Source organism: Mobula hypostoma, chromosome X2, assembly GCF_963921235.1.
Source record: "Mobula hypostoma chromosome X2, sMobHyp1.1, whole genome shotgun sequence".
NCBI lineage: Eukaryota > Metazoa > Chordata > Chondrichthyes > Myliobatiformes > Myliobatidae > Mobula > Mobula hypostoma.
The window spans coordinates 42,432,343-42,449,846 of NC_086129.1; the positions used below are offsets into that span (position 1 = coordinate 42,432,343).

General features: G+C 41.9%; 1 protein-coding gene across 1 annotated transcript in view; it reads left to right on the top strand.

Annotated features, from left to right (window-relative positions):
* The window catches only part of LOC134340908 (carotenoid-cleaving dioxygenase, mitochondrial-like), a 58,970-nt gene that overhangs the window by 8,943 nt on the left and 32,523 nt on the right, over positions 1–17,504 (top strand). Inside the window, exons 2-4 of the mRNA XM_063038495.1 lie at positions 8,679–8,883; positions 14,764–14,975; positions 15,068–15,183. Coding sequence (XP_062894565.1) covers positions 8,679–8,883; positions 14,764–14,975; positions 15,068–15,183 — 533 coding nt within the window. The remainder of the gene's footprint in view (positions 1–8,678; positions 8,884–14,763; positions 14,976–15,067; positions 15,184–17,504) is intronic.

Below are 17,504 nucleotides of genomic sequence, written 5' to 3' on the forward strand. Positions count from 1 at the left end.
CAAACATTCCCCATTCAAGCCTTGACTGCCTTTGATGAGGGAAAGGTCTACATCCTATCCCATAGCTGGTGGTAGGGTGTAGACCTTTCTCCTTTGCACATAAAAAAATTAAAGTATTACTGCTTCAGTAACGATGAGGCTTTGGGCTATAGGAGTTTATAGCAGTGCACCCACTAAGAAAGCATTTCTTGCCATGTGTATAGATCATACAGTATAAATTATACTTCAACTAATAATTTAGAAAAATAGAGGGCTATGGGTAACCCTGGTAATTTCTAAGGTAGGGACATGTTCAGCACAACTTTGTGGGTCAAAAGGCCTGTATTGTGCTGTAGGTTTTCTATGTTTCTATGTTAATAAAGTTATTCAACTGTAATTAAACTCATGTCAATGATTTCTGTTAAAATACTGACATTTACCGTGGAAATCGATATCCTGCTTATTTACACCGATAATATTAATGAATTTCAGATGGAATTGCTGAACCAACAGAAACTATCATGAAATTTTAAACGTGAATTGGACCTCGAACCTCTTACATTTTTTATTGTTTGCACGAGCTTGAGGTTCAAATTACATGCTTACAAAAACTGAGAACAAAATGTTACAGGGCTAGGAACATTCTTTAAATTGTTCCCATTACCTTACTTGCAGGGGCACATTTTAATAACTATATAATCTACTAAGAATCTGACTAGTAATCATCAATTCTACATTTCTTCATCCCAAGTTGTTTTATCCCGATAGTCTGCACCCAGCATAATCCCTGGTGCTGGTGTTGCCAAACCTCATCGAAATGGTGCTGGACGTGTCAGCAGCTGCTTCATAGATTGTGTCTCCTGATGTACAATGGTTGTTTGCTTCTAGACCCACTGATTTCATGAGGAAGTTGCTTCTACAGTGTTGCACTCTCAGTCTGTGTGCCTCGAGAACTGGGGCCAGATACCAGCTAGTCAGAAGATTTCAATGTCTTTGGAATCGAGTTTATTTTTTGGACTGAGATGGTGTTGGCTGACTCTGGTGACGAGAGGTTAAAGGTGCAATAGAAGAAAATGATGCACTGACAAAAGCACAATCAGAATCATTACATTTGACATATGAAGTGAAATTATTGTTTTGCAGTACCAGTACACTGCAAGGACATAAAAATCTATAAATCAGAAAAATAAATAAATAGTGGAAAAAAGTAATAACAAAGTAGCGTTCATAGACCGTTGAGAAAGCTGATGGTGGAGGGGAAGGGGCTGTTTCTGAATCATTGAGTGTGGGTCTTCAGGCTCCCGTATCTCCTCCTCGATGGTATTAATGAAAAGTAGACATGTCCCAGTTCTTCTAAATTTGTACATGTTGATCATTGTGCCAGGCACTTTCCTCCTTGTGATGGAGCTGGGACTGATAGGGGTGAAGGCAGGGTCAGGTGATTTTTATGCAGCGTAGATTATTTCAAGCAGTTTGAATATGTTTACTGTGTTTGGAGCGCCCTCGGGTGGAGCACGGGTGCTCCTGCAGGAAAATGTGCGATTTCTAATCTGCCATTTTCCCGCAGAATAATGCAGACATCCCACTCTGCAAAAACTCATTTCAGGGAGGTAGCACCATCAGTTTGCAGGAGACTCCTGGAACTTCCTGGAGAGGTGTGATGTCTGCAATAGAGTAGCTCCTTAGCAGCTGGCCAGCTAGTTTAAATAACGTTAGCTATGCTAATGAACGAATGACGCCTGTTAAACTCATCTCAACATGTCTTTTACAGTCTTAACCCACCATGGGCAATAGAAAAGTCCCTGTTGCAAACAGTGCAGTGAGCAACACTGTCATTATTTTTGACCCCGATTAGGCAGGGGTACACTTTAGGGTAGTCTGGGGTGACGTACGTTTTTTTTTAAAACACTCTGCCATGGCACGCTCTCGCACGCGCGCTCTCTCTCTTGGTCGCTCGCACGCTCTCAAGCGCTGTCGCTTGCTTTCTCTCTTGCTCGCGCGCTCTCGTTTGGTTTCTCGCTTGCACGCTCTCTCGCTCGCGCGCTTGCCTTCGCTCTTGCGCTCTCGCTTGCTTTCTCTCTCGCTCGCTCTCTCTCTCGCGCGTGCTCTCTCTCGTGGTCGCTCTCGCGCTCTTTCTTGCTTTCTCTCGCTCGCTCCCTCTCAAAAAAATTGATTTCTGTGATATTGTATATAAGTTGCGGGCATCAGGGAGCCACTATTAATATGCGGGAGACTCCCGGAACTTCCAGGAGAGGTGGGATGTCTGATAATGTTGATCTCAGGATTTAAAATTAGTTAGTGCTTTTTGTGCATATGTAGAAAAAAAATGAAGTTTGGGACTCTGGTCTGTTGAAGTGACACAGGTACTATTCTATCTCATGATTGTCCAGATACAAAGAAGTGTTTGAACTTTGGGTAGGATTGGGTTGCGATGGGTAGGATTGTTTAATCAATAATACAGTATCTCTTTCATACACAATATAAAGACCTTTCAAAGTTTTAACTCATAATGCAAGCAGAAAAATGCAGAAAATGACTTTGCACAAGTTAGGTTAAAGTATCAGCTAAAATTTATCTGCAATATTGCAAACTTAAAATTTTCTGTGAGCAGTTTAGTTTGTGTGAGAAAGTACAGTAATTTATTTTTAGTTATTTCAAAATATTAATGTACTCAAGTGTGGGAACCTGAGGCAACCATTAATACAGTCAAAGATTTTGCTAGATAAAAGTAATAAGTTTTAGTACACTGCCGGATCTAATCTGCAGGGAAGTAATTTGGGAGGTGATGCACTCCTGCTGCTGTTTACAGATGTTGTCAATTCCTTGAGAACGATGCCCTTGCCCCATTGCTTCCTCCCTGGCTTCATGTCCCCTTCTTGCCCGTAGTCTTGACTACAATCTGGCCTCAGTTCCAGCTGCACACTAATGGCGTTTGGGTTCATAGCTTTGGCTATGTGCCCAAGAACATTAGTATCAGGAGCAAGAGGGGGACCATCCAGCCCTCTGTGCCTACTTGGCCATTTGTCCTGATTATGGCCGACCTTCTACCTCAATGCCATTTTCCAGGGTTATCCTATATCCACTGATTCCTTGACAATCCGAAAATCTATTGATTCTATCTTGAGTGAATGCCATAACTGAGTCTCCAGAGCCCTCTAAATTAAGATAGTTCCAGTTTTGCTATTTATCAGTGAAAACATTTCCCATTTTGGTGCTCAGTGGACTATCACTTAACCTAGTTTCCTCAGTGGGGGAAATATCCTCTCTGTATCTAGCATGTCCAGCAAAATTTTGTAAGTTTTGATCAGAAATCATCTCATTCATCTAAACTCTAGAGAATACAGTGCCTGTTGACTCAATTTCTTCTCGCACTTCCAATGCACCATCGCTGTCTCCAGTCTAGGACATTTTTGATGAACCTCATGGCAAGTACATCCTTTTCTAGGTAAGGAGACCAAAGCTGCACACAATGCTTCAGCTGTGATCATACCAAAGCCCTATACAATTGCGATAAGTCTTCCTTACTCCTGTGATCAAACTCTCTTGTTATAAAGCCTAGCCTGATTGTATCCCTGGTGCCTAGCTACAACAAACTCTAAAGTGCAGCCTGATCTCCAGCACGAGATGCAGAGATGCATACCCGAGTTCTGCTCATGGACTCTATGCGTTCTGTGTTGCATTTGCTCACACTTCGAGGCTAAATATCAAGCTATTGCTGATTACAAACCATTACCTAAATGGAGAAAGATCACAATTCAGCAAAGTACTGAAAGACCTGTATGTATGTGCATAAATTGTGCATTAGCAGATATGTGCAGCAAGTATTTCCCAAAGCAAATGGCACATTGTCCTTTTCACAAGGCAACTGGAGCCTAGAGATAGAGAAACATTGTTAAAATTGCACAGGGTACTGGTGAGGCTCGATCTGGAGTACTGTGCAGTGTCCTGGTCCCCTTATTTAAAGAAAGGATATACTGGCATTGGAGGCTGTCCGAAAGAAATGCACTGGGCTAATTCCGGGATGAGAGGGTTGTCGCTAGGAAATCTTTGATGAACTTCATGGCAGGTACATCCTTTCCTAGGTAAGGAGACCAAAGCTGTACACAATGCTTCAGGTGTAATCACACCAAAGCCCAATACAGTTGCAATATGCCTTCCTTAGTAACCACTGAAAAAATTAGATATACTGTATGTTTTGTTAGTGCTTAGCAGAATGAGGGTGTGATCTTATCAAAGAAGATAAGGAGTCCTGAGGGATCATGGCAGGGTAGACAGTGGGCTGTTTTCACCAGAGGGAGATCTGGAATGGGGGTGGGGGACATAGCTACAGCTAGAGACAAGCATCATCCCTGATGAAGATGGCAGAGCTTGTTATCGAAACATCGGTTAAAATCAATATCTATACCCAGCTGGAAGCTCGAGAAGAGTTTATTCATTCAATAACTTGTTCTTCCTGGAGGATTATATGTAATGCAGCTACATCTCTCATGCATGCATCTAAAAGTGTCAATAGGAGGGAAAAGATGAAATATGAAAGCAAGCCAACAAACAACATCAAGGTGGATTGAAAAAGCTTTTTCAAGTATATAAGAAGGGAAAAAGAGATGAGATGGATATAGGACCACTAGAAATTGAGGCCAGAGAAATAATAATGGGGGACAAGGAGATGGCAGATAAACTAAATGAGTATATGGCATCAGTCCTCACTGTGGAAGACACTAGCAGTGTGCCAGGTGTTGACGGGTGTGAGGGAAGAGAAGTGAGTGCAGTTACTATTACAAGGGAGAAGATGCTCAAAAAGCTGAAAGACCTAAGGGTACGTAGGTCACCTGGACCAGATGACCTGCACCCTAGGGTTCTGAAAGAGGTAGTGGTAGAGATTGTTGGGACATTAGTAATGATCTTTCAAGAATCATTGGACTCTGGCATGGTTCCAGAGGACTGGAAAATTGCAAATGTCATTCCTCTCTTAAAGATAGGAAGGAGGCAGCAGAAAGGAAATTATAGACTGGTTAGCCTAACATCAGTGGTTGGGAAGATGTTGGAGTTAATTGTTAAGGATGAGGTTATGGAGTACTTGGTGACACAGGACAAGATAGGACAAAGTCAGCATGGTTTCCTTAAGGGAAAATCTTGCCTGGCGAACATATTGGAATTCTTTGAGAATACAAGTAGGATAGATAAAGGGAATGCAGGGGATGTTGTATATTTGGATTTTCAGAAGGCCTTTGACAAGGTGCCACACATGAGGCTGCTTACCAAGTTAAGAGCTCATGGTATTACAGTTACTAGTATGGATGAGTATTGGCTGATTGGTCGGTGTTGGAACTGCTTCTTTTTTATGCTGTATGTAAATGATTTAGATGATGGAATAGATGGCTTTGTTGCCAAGTTTACAGATGATATGAAGATTGGTGGAGGGGCAGGTAGTGTTGAGGAAATAGGAAGACTGCTGAAGGACTTGGACATATTAGGAGAATGGGCAAGAAAGTGGCAAATGAAATACAATGTTGGAAAATGCATGGTCTTGCACTTTGGTAGTAGAAATAAATGTGCAGACTATTTTCTAAACAAGGAGAAAATCCAAAAATCTGAGAGGCAAAGGGACTTGGGAGTCCTTGTGCAAAGCATCTTGAAGGTTAACTTGCAGGTTAAGTTTGCGGTGAGGAAGACAAATGCAATGATAGTAGTTATTTCAAGAGGTCTAGAATATAAGAACAGGGATGTGATGCTGAGGCTTTATAAGGCACTGGTGAGACCTCACCTTGAGTATTGTGAACAGGTTTTGGCTCCTCATCTAAGAAATAATGTGCTGGCATTGGAAAGGGTTCAGAGGAGGTTCACAAGGATGATTCCAGGAATGAAATGGTTACCATATGAGGAACGTTTGATGGTTCTGGGCCTATACTCACTGTAATTTAGAAGGATGAGGGGAGATCTCGTTGAAACCTTCCAAATGTTGAAAGGACCAGACAGAGTAGATGTGGAAGGGATGTTTCTCATGGCGGGGGAGTCTGGGACAAGAGGGCACAATCTCAGGATAGAGGGGCACCCATTTAAAACTCAGTGCTTTGTACTGTGTGTGGGATATGGGAATTCTGGGAGACCTCCAGTCCCCAAATAAACACAACTGCACCAGGAGCACTGAGCTGCAGCTCCTCAGAGAATGTATTAAGAAACTGGAGCAGCAGCTTGATGACCTTTGCCTCATACAGGAGAATGAGGAGGTGCCAGATAGGAGCTGCAGGGAGATCATGACTCCAAGATTGCAGGAGGCAGGTAACTAGGTGACTGTCAGGGGAGGGAGGGGAAATGCACAACCAGTGAAGAGTACACCTGTGGCCATTCCCTTCAATAATATGTATATAACTTTAGATATTATTGAGAGAGAATCTGGCCAAAATGGTAGGAAAATAACACTGGCATGGATGATGGCAGAGCAGCAATGGCTGGAATTTCTGGAAGCAATTTGGAAGGCACAAGATATATACATCCTGATGAGGAAGAGGTATTCTAAAGGCAAGATGACACAACTGTGGCTAACAAGAGAAGTCAAAGCCGACATAAAAGCCAAAGAGAAGGCATATAATGGAGCAAATATTAGTGGGAAATTAGAGGATTGGGAAGCTTTTAAACACCAACAGAAGGCAACTAAAAAAGTCATTAAAAAGGAAAAGATTACCAAATATGAAGGTAAGCAAGTCAATAATATTAAAGAGGGTACCAAATGTTTCTTCAGAAACATAAAGTGTAAAAGAGAGGTGAGAGTGGACATCAGACCACTGGAAAATGATGCTGGAGAGGTAGTAATGGGGGACAAGGGAATGACAGATGAACTGATTAAGTATTTTGCATCAGTCTTCACTGTGGAAGACACTAACAGTATGCTGGAAGTTCCAGGTGTCAGGGGACAGAAGTGTGTGAAGTTGCCATTACTAGGGAGAAGGTTCTTGAGAAACTGAAAGGTAGATAAGTCACATGGACCAATGGTGTACACTCCAGGGTTGTGATAGATATGGCTGTAGGGGTTGTGATGATTGTGGTTAGTAATGATTTTTCAGGAATCAATTGATTCTCGCATGGTTCTGGTGGAATGGAAAAATGCAAATGTCACTCCACTATTCAAGAAGGGAGAGAGGCAGAAGAAAAGAAATGATAGGCCAGTTAGTCTGACCTCAGTAGTTGGGAAGATGTTGTAGTCGATTGTTAAGGATGTGGTTTCAGGGTACTTGAAAGCACATGACAAAATAGGCTGCAGTCAGCATGGTTTTTCTCAAGGGAGAATCTTGCCTGACAAATCTATTGAAATTCTTTGAAGAAATAACAAACAGGATAGACAAAGGAGAATCAGTGGATGTTGTATACCTGGATCTTCAGAAGGCCTTTGACAAGGTGCCAGACATGAGGCTACTTTACAAGTTAAGAGTCCATGATATTACAGGAAAGATACTAGTATGGATAGAAGATTGGCTGATTGGCAGGAGGCAGTGAATGGGAATAAAGGGAGCCTTTTCTGGTTGGCTACCGGTGACTAGTGGTGTTCCACAGGGGTCAGAATTGGGACCGATTCGTTTTATGTTATATGTCAATGAATGAATGATGAAATTGATGGCCTTGTGACAAAGTTTCTGGATGATACAAAGATAGGTGGAGGGGCAGGTAGTGCTGAGGAAGTAGAGGAGCTACAGAAGGACTTAGGCAGATTAGGAGAATGGGCAAAGAAGTGACAGATGGAATACAGTGTCGAGAAGTGTATGGTCATGCACTTTGGTAGAAGAAATGAAAGGTTTGTGCCTGGAATGGACTGCCAGTGATAGTAGTGGAAGCAGTTATGGTAGTGGTGTTTAAGATGCTTTTAGATAGGCACATGAATATGCAGATAATGGAGGAATATGGATCATGAGCAGATAGAAAATATTTAGTTTAATTTGGTACCATGTTTGGTGCAGACATTATGAGGTGAAAAACCCTGTTCCTGTGGTCTACTAAGCTGTGTTTTATGTGAAATAGACATCAGCTGCTAATCATCAATGTCCTGTGCCTTTGCATCACCTCGGTGGGAGGAGAAGATGGCAGCGCACCACGTGTGCACAGCTCTCCGGTGAAAAATGATGTCGTATCTGTTAAATAGGGGCCGTCGACAATTCTGATTTGATGGAGATAGACGTGAAAGCACAGAGGAACTTATGGAGAAATTTCTGAAACGCCCGTCCGCTGCTGTTGTTACTGTGTGGTTGGGAATCTTTCGGACGGTAGGCCTCAAAATCCCCGGCCTTGCCTGCTTTTGGCGACCGAGAAGGAGGTCGAATCGTTTGGACAGAGATGGCGCTCAGTACTCGGTGTCGGAGAGCTGATCAGAGCTCGAAGTTTTCGGATGACTCAGTCGGATTGTGGTCAGCATGGCAGGGAGAGTTTTTCTTCCTTCTCCCGTCTGCGTGAGGTGTGGGACATTTGAGAAACTTTGAACTTTACTGTGCTCACGGACTTTCTTCATCAAGTTATGGTATCGTTACACTGTTGTAACTATATGTTATAATTATGTGGTTTTGTCAATTTTTTCAGTCTTGGTTTGTCCTGTGTTTTGTGATATCACACTGGAGGAAATAATGTATCATTTCTTAATGCATGCATTACTAAATGACAATAAAAGGGGACTACGTGTCTTCATAATCTAAAAGTTCTAAAGTATATTTTCTTAGTTTTTAGGCAGCTGATTCCTATTGAAAAGAAGAGAGTGATATACTATTCCAGGAGAAAGGGATTGGAGTGTGTCGCACCATTGTTCACATCTGTTGAGGAAACTCCAAAACCCATAGTGGCAAAGACCAAAGGGAACATCCCAAAATGGTTACAGGGAAGTCTGCTGAGAAATGGGCCCGGAAAATACGAGTTTGGAAATGACAGGTAGGTGTGTCATTTTACCCATTCTTGTGAGGCCCTCCATGGGTCATGGTTGACCACAGATGTTGCATCCCAGCTGTCTACACGATACACAAGCCAGGGCAGTATGATATGGAGAGCAAGCTGTTGCCCGTGTAGCTGGCTCACCCTCTCCACACAGCCGATGAATCCAAAGGACTGATATTGTTTGGCACAAGCAATGTCGCAGGAGTTGCCAGTCAGCGCTGAGCTCAATGAAGGACTGCCTTAGGGACTCTAGCTCTGGATTTTTCCCTCAAGGTTCACTCCCAAAGCCTTCCCCATGAGTGGGTATAGGCACAAGGCAGCGGAGGTTTGAGATCAGAGTTTTCCTTCTCTCAAATGAGCTGCCAACAATGGCTGATGAGCCCTATTGCCTGAAGTGACTGGTTTTAAGGCATCAGCAGCCGTCTTTGCCGTCTCTCCTGTCAGTAGAAACAGCTCTGCCTGGCTCAGCAGCTAAGCCACATATGAAGACCTGGAGCTGGACTTGGTTGTCGGAGACTATTTGAGATGCATACCATTGAGAGTATTTAATAGGTAGTGGGAGCTTGTCTCCCTGCCACCCCCAGCTACAACAACTTTAAAGAACCACCCATATTTATCAGTGTAAAAACATTGCGGACAGGTTACTCTTACTCTCTTACTATCTCTTCTTTCATTTAGTCCTGACGAAGGGTCTCGGCCCAAAACGTCGACTGTACCTCTTCCTACACCAGCAACTTTTATGTGTGTTGCTTGAAATTCCAGCATCTTCAGATTTCCTCATGTTTGTGGATATGTTATGTTGGCACCGGAATGTGTGGTGACACTTGCACATAGCACAACATTAGGTGTGTTGGTACGTTTTGATGTACATGTGATAAATAAATCTGGCTCTGAATCTGAATTTGAATTTATTACATAACTCACTATCAGTTCCTAAAGATGCCAGACAACCTAGTAACAGCAGTTCTTCCGACAGAATATTTATTGGGAATATATCGTATCAATAACAAACACAGCAACATTAATAGCAAACACGGTGATTAACTATAATTTCAACTTGTTTACATGAAGCACATTAAAAATTGACAACTTACTTTCAAATTTGATACTAATTTTATTCACCATATAGTTTTGTTTTAACATTATATTATGCCTATTCTCGAAGAATAAAATCAATAATTCTGTTACAAACTATCCAAATGCATCAAAGAGGTGAAGAATTAATTAGTCAGAACTTGTTAGAATGGTAGCCCTCCCCTTCAGCTTCAGAACAATTTGAACAAGCTGAACTCCTTGCAATAATAAAGCATTTTAATGTAGTAATGAGATTTATGTTGGAGAAACTCAGTATAGACCTGGATAAGCTACTCAGATTTGATTTGGAATGATAAATAATTGAGAACAAGAAAAAATGAGTGAAAGAAACATTGAGGAAAAAAATACATTGAACATTTTGAATAAACATTTATTGCCTGCAGGAATTTCATTTAGGATTATTCTGAATTAGAGAGGCTGAATGTTGGATTAAAGATCAGTTTATTTGTCACATGTGCATCAAAACATCGGAATACACAGTGAAATGTGTTTTTTTGTGTGTCAATGACCAAAAGGATTGGGATTTTGCTGGAGGCAGTCTGCAAGTGTCATCACGCTTCCACTGCCAACATAGCTTGCCCACAACTCACCAACCTTAAATGTAAATCTTTGAAGCACCGGAGGAAACCCACACAGTCACAAGGAGAATGTACAACCCCTTAGAGATGGTGGCAGGAATCAAAGCCTGACTGATGATTGCTGGAGCTGCCATCTGGTGCTGTAAAGCGATTGTGCTAACCATTACTCTACTGTAGCATTCCACAGAATGATACTGTGGAGATAGCAGTCTTAACATTAAATATTTCTTGTAACATGTCTTGGTTGATCATATTTCTTTGCTCTGAACTGCCCACCATCCAGGAAGGTAATGTAAATTGCAAACACACAGTTGATAGAATTTATTGTTGAAGCGGTTTCTGATTATGCATCAAAAGCTCTTTCCTAATGCATGCAAGATCTTTATTTTCAGTAACAAGATTGTATCATCACCAGTCAGCATCATTAAATCGAGGATGATACTCTATACTTGCACTCTATAAAATGCCCTGTTCAATTCATGATATTTTTTGCAGATTTTCCCCAGGATCAAAAAGCATTACCTGTAAGGAGAAGGGTGACAAAGTTGCATTACTTTTTCTGGAATGTTGGAGGCTGAGGTGCAACCTGATAGAAGTATATAAAATTACAAGAGGCAAAGTCAAGGTCATTGTCCCAGGGTGGAAATGCAAATACTAAAGGGCATAGATTTAAGGTTAGAGAGAGAAAGTTTAAAGGAGATGTGCGGGGCAATTTTTTTTACACAGAGGTACCTGGAATGTGCTGCTAGGGGAAGTACTTGAAGCAGAGATGACAGCAATATTTCAGGGGTATTTAGATAGGCACAGAAAAGGCAGGGAATGGAGGGCTATAGAACATGTGCAAGCTGGCTGGTGAGATTAGTGTAACTTGACATCGTAGTCAGCACAGACATTGTAGTTTAAAGGGCCTGTTGCTGCTTTACTGTCATATGATCTATTAAAGTTCTGTGTTTATTATGAAAAGAGCTATTGATACACCCAGGGGTGCAGTGCTAGCCGAGCGCACCAGAGCGCGTCCGGCACATCTTTAAGAAAAAAGCCGAAATAAACAAGCTAATTAATTAGGTGCCATCCAGGGTGATTTGAGTATCTCAGAAACTGCTGATCTCCTGGGATTTTTACGCACAACAGACTCTGGAGTTTATGAAAACGGTGCCAAAAACAAAAAAGCATCCAACGAGTGGATTTAACAAGATGTTTTTGCTCACAGAACAGGCACTCACTGGATGTTTTTTTTGTTTTTGCCACCATTCTTTGTAAACTCCAGAGTCTGTTGTGCGTATATAAAAAAAAATCCCAGGAGGTCAGCAGCTTCTGAGATACTCAAATCACCCTGGGCGGCACCTAATTAATTAGCTTGTTTATTTCGGCTTTTTTCTTAAAGGTGTACCGGACGCGCTCTGGTGCGCTCTGGCTAGCACTGCACCACTGGGTACACCGATTCTGTAACCTTATGTGACATTAGAAAAGGAAATTCATGGGAAGAATGCCTTAATTATACAATTTTTAAAATGTCTTTACAATTTCTTGCTTTCAAGGTTCTCCCATTCGTCACCTAAACTAACTTCTGATGTGCAAGATGCCTCCTTGGTATGGTAATTATGAAAAGTAGATAACATCTTCCTGTCACAAACACGTGAAAGTCTGCCGATGCTGGAAATCCAAAGCAACACACACAAAATGCTGGAGGAACTCAGCAGGTCAGGAAACATCTATGGAAATGAATAACTAGTCAATGATTCAGGCCGAGACCCTTCTTCAGGACTGGGGGAAGTTGTGGGGGGGGTGGGGGGGAAGATGCCAGATTAAAAGGTGGGGAGGGAGGGGAAAGAGGCTAGCTGGAAAGTGATAGGTGAAGCCAGGTGGTTGGGAAAGATCAAGGGCTGGAGAGGAAAGAATCTGATAGGAGAGGAGAGCACATCAAAGCAGAAAGGGAAGGAGGAGGGAACCCAGGGGAAAGTAATAGGCAGGTGAGAAGAAGTAAAAGGTCAGAGTGGGGAATAGAGGAAGGGGGGTGGGGTCACAGGTGGAATCTGTTTACCGGAAGGAGAAATCAATATTCATGCCATCAGGTTGGAGAGTACCGAGACAGAATACAAGGTGTTGCTACTCCAGCCTGAGGGTGGCCTCATCGTGGCACAAGAGGAGGCCATAAATTGACATGTCAGAATGGGAATTGAAATTAAAACGTTTTCCCACCTGGAAGTCCTGCTTGTGATGGATGGTGCGGAGGTGCTCAATGAAGTTTTTCCCCAATTTACAACGGGTCTCACCAATGTAGAGAGATTGAGTCGTCTAGGACCGTATTTGCTGGAACTCAGAAGAATGAGAGGAGATCTTATAGAAACATATAAAATTATGAAAGGGATAGATAAGATAGAGACAGGAAAGTTGTTTCCACAGGTAGGTGAGACCAGAACTAGGGGACATAGGTTCAAGATTCAGGGGAGTAGATTTAGGATGGAGATGAGGAGGAACTGCTTTTCCCAGAGAGTGGTGAATCTGTGGAATTCTCTGCCCAATGAAGCAGTGGAGGCTACCTCAGTAAATATATTTAAGACAAGGTTGGATAGATTTTTGCATAGTAGGAGTTCTGGGGAAAAAGCAGGTAGGTGGAGATGAGTCCATGGCCAGATCAGCCATTATCTTATTGAATAGCGGAGCAGGCTCGATAGGCCAGATGGCTGACTCCTGCTTCTATTTCTTATGTTCTTATGTAGATGAGGCTGCATCGGGAGCACCAGACACAGTAGGCCTGTAACTTTCTTACACCTCTTACATTTTCTGGTGATATAGAAGCAAATCATGAAGCAGATTGAATCCTAACTGGCTCTCAGACCAATCCTGTGAAACCCATTACCTCACTTATTTCTCTCTCATCTATAACCTATTCAGACTTGCCAACTTCCCCTGGAGACTCTTGCTCCCGCCTACATTATGAAGAATTTACCGTTACCTATTAACCACTTAAACACTCTCAGCCATGCTCAAAGATGTATTCAAGGCTGATTAACAAAGATGGTGTGTACCCATAGACTTTTCTAATTATTTGGTTTGTAGTCAGTCAATAGATATTTTATTCAATGGTTTGACCCTCAGAAATTCAGTACTGGATGAAGACTAAGGGGTCATGTGTAACTTTCCAAGCTTTGCCTCCTAACTTTTCTTTTTTCTGCTCCCAATCAAGAACAAGGCCAGTGAGGGAGTGTGTCGGAGGGTTTGGGATTGTAGGGAGTGAGTTTTGTGAACTTTGGAGGACAGGTACATATCAGTGGTGAGGAGGGCCACGGATCACTGGCTTGAATTTGCTTTATCATATGCCCTTCGATGTATGAGAGCCTGCTTTTTACCCATGAGTTGCCTGTAGGTGAAGTTAGCCATACATGTGTAACTGAAAACTATGCGGATCGGAAAAACTGCAGAGGTTGGAAATCTGAAATGAAAACAGAAAACTCAGAATCTGTGGCAAGAGAAACAATCGGTGGCTCAGATCTGATGAAGGACTCCAGACTCAAAGTGCTGACAGTTTCAGTTTCCTGACCTGCTGATTTTTGTCCGCATCAGGTTGATAACCTTCAACCTGATGGCATGAACGTTAATATCTCTAATTTCTAGTAATTTCTCCTCCCTTCCTCCTTCTCTCTTTTTCCATTCCTCGTGCAGGGTGCTACTTCTCCTCACCTGCCCATCACATCTCTCTGGTTCCTCTCTTCTGTCCCTTTCCTCCATGGTCCTATTAGATTCCTTCTTCTTCTGCCCTTTACCTCTTCTGCTTATCACCTCACAGCTTCATATTTCATCCCCCTCCCCCACCCACCCACCTCCTCCCTCTCCTGGTCTCACCTGTCACCCTCCCCCCCCCCAACATTCTTACTCCGTCTTATTCTGGCCCCTTCCTTTCTAGTACTAATGAAGGGTGCCAGCCCAAAACATCAACAGTTTATTCCACCATAGATGCTGCCAGACTTGCCGAGTTCCTCCAGCATTTTGAATGTTTTGTCTGCACTTTCTGTTTTTGTTAAAATTGATGGAAGTTGTGTCCATGCATACGTTGCATGCCTTTGGATTTCAGTGGGATATCTAGGGACCACCAGTATCAGAAATATAAAGAACACTGAGGGATCATCAAGACTTAGTGACATGCACAACAAACAGGAATATGCTTTGCTCACTGTCTAAGAAACATAGTCTATTCTTCTTTCAGATATAATCACCTTTTTGACAGCCTGGCCTTGATGCATCAATTCAGATTTGATGATGGTATTGTTACCTACATGAGCAAGTTTCTACGCAGTGACGCATACCGTATCAACAGTGAATACAACCGAATCATGGTATCGGAATTTGGAACTGTAGCAATGCCTGACCCTTGCAAAAACATTTTTGAACGCTTCACTAGTCGATTTGAAAAAGTTGGTATGTGTCAAAGAATATCTATTTAATTTTTTTATTGAAACTGGTGAAGGTCAAGTTTAATGTTTTACCTTCAAATAATGTTTTGTTTTAAGATGCAACAGATAATGGTTCTGTGAACTTCGCACTGTATAAGGGAGATTACTATGCAACCACAGAAACTAATTTTATCTATAAAGTGAATCCTAATACTCTTGAAACTGGAGAAAAGGTAAGGTTCATTCTTTTGCTTCATGAGCTCATTTCCACCTTGTTAAGGTGATTTGAAGTATGTGGCATTTTGCTGCTAGAGAGAAAATTTAATTCAAACAATATTACATTTGTGTAAGTAGCAGAAGTGCTGCAGATGCTGGAAATCCAGAGCAACACATACACACACACACACACACACTCTTACTTGCTGGAGGAAATCAGCAGGTCAGGAGGTCAGGCAGTATCCATGGAAATGAATAAGCAGTTGATATTTTGGGCCAAGACTCTTCTTCAGCCCTGGGAAAAAAAAAGAATAACACCAGAATAAAAAGGTGGATGGGTGGGGGCAGTGGAAGGGGGAAGGAGGGTAGCTAGAAGGTAACACTCACAACACTTCAACCCCAGCATCTGCAGATTATTTTGTGGTTACGATAGCTAGAAGGTGATAGGTGAAGCTAGAAGGGTAAGAAAGGTAAAGGGCTGGAGAGGAGAGTGGACCAGAGGAGAAAGGGAAGGAGGAGATGACCCAGGGGGAGGTAATAGGCAGGTATTGTAGAACTGGAGTCACACAGCTCTCTATGGGCTACTAATGTGATTACACGTGCCTGTACGCATTTCCTGGGGAAGTTATTTCTGTCAATATCAGAATTGCTTATGAAATGTCTTTTTTTATGAAGTTGAGAGATTATAGCAATCTTGATGTAAGAGCTGACATTGGAATCTCCTTTTTTATCCCTCCTCACTATGACCTACCCTATGCTTTACCCTATTACCATTCTGGTAGTCAGTCTTCCACTGATCCATGAAATATGCTGAATAACCAGCTCGCTTCCTCAACCTGTGTCAATGGTCTGCCTGCCAATATCTTTTGGAAAGTGACTAGCTTCCCTTTCTAGGCTGCAGTAACTGTCTCAGTGGTCCACCTGCCAACATCATCTGGTGAATGACCAATTCATCCTTCCCGACTGCGGTAAACTTTGACTGAAAGTTCCTACTTTTGAGGAATGCAGCTTTCCCTTGCTTTAACTCTAACTCTGCACTTCCCATCCTTTGTCTCCCCCACCTGGTGTCTGTGTTAGCTTTTTGTTTCAATGTTTTAATGTTCCAAAGTCACAGTTTATCGATTTTATTCCAGATGATCAAACTGAATTTCAGCAATTACAATAGATTAGGTGAGAAATAAAGACTTTAAAACTTTCTAGCAATTTCTTTTAAACTGTTCCTTCAAGCTAACCCTGTTTGCAGTGCGTAATCTTGGCGAATCAGGTGTCCAGTGATTACAGAAAGACAATACAAGTTCAGGATGTACAGATGCATTAAGAACATTTTTTTAAAACTCTTAGAAAAATAGAGGGCTTTGTGGGAGGGAGGGGTTATATTGATCTTGGAGTAGGTTAGAAAGTCGGTATCCTGAACTGTGCTGTACTGTTTTATGATGTAGCCTGGATTCTTCAAGATTATATACCTGATCATGGCAAATGGCATGACAAAGAGAGCCGTTACCTGCGGCTCATTGATCCAGGTTAACTCCTGACTCCCGGTGCTGACGGTGCGGCCTACACATTCTCCCAAGGGTTTCCTTCAGAAGCTCAAGTTTCCTCCCACCTCCCAAAAACATTTGGGTTATTGGTGAGTGGTAGAATCTGGAGAGAATTATTGACAATGTGGAGAGAACAAAAGGAGATTAGGATAGGATTAGTGTAAATGGTTTCTTGACAGTTAGTGCAGACTCAGTTGCTGAAAGGCATACTTCAATTCTGTACGACTTTGTGATAACCAACTCCTAAAAGCTTCTTTGGACAAAATTCAGACATGAAAAGGCCTCCATTTATACCCTTCTTGTTTTTTTTACCGTTTTTAATGGAGGTCGGGATTGAGGACGTGATTTTAAGTTTAACTCTGTTTGGTTTCAAGTTAGCCCATTGCTTTGCTTTGCTTTTAGTTAGTTGCACGGTGGGTTTTTTTTGGGGGTTTTTTTTTTCCTTTTCTCTATTGATATATATATAAAATTAGTATACTATTATGTTACCTTGGTATGTTATGTTTAAATTACATTGTAGTATTTTTTGTATTAATATCTTCTGTAATTTTATTATATTCTAACAGTGTATTAGTGTCTATATGGCTTACCTTTTTGTATACTTATTTAATAAAAAGATTTAAAAAGAAAGAAAAGGCCTCCATTCTATGTTAAAGGATAGCACCTCAGATAAACAAATGCCCCTGGTGGCCAAACATATTGATTCCCTGCTGTCACTGAATGGTTCAGTTTCTCACAGCTTATAGCTTGTGCTCAGAGCCTTCTAAAGCTGGACTCTCTCAAAGCATGTTGCAAATTCA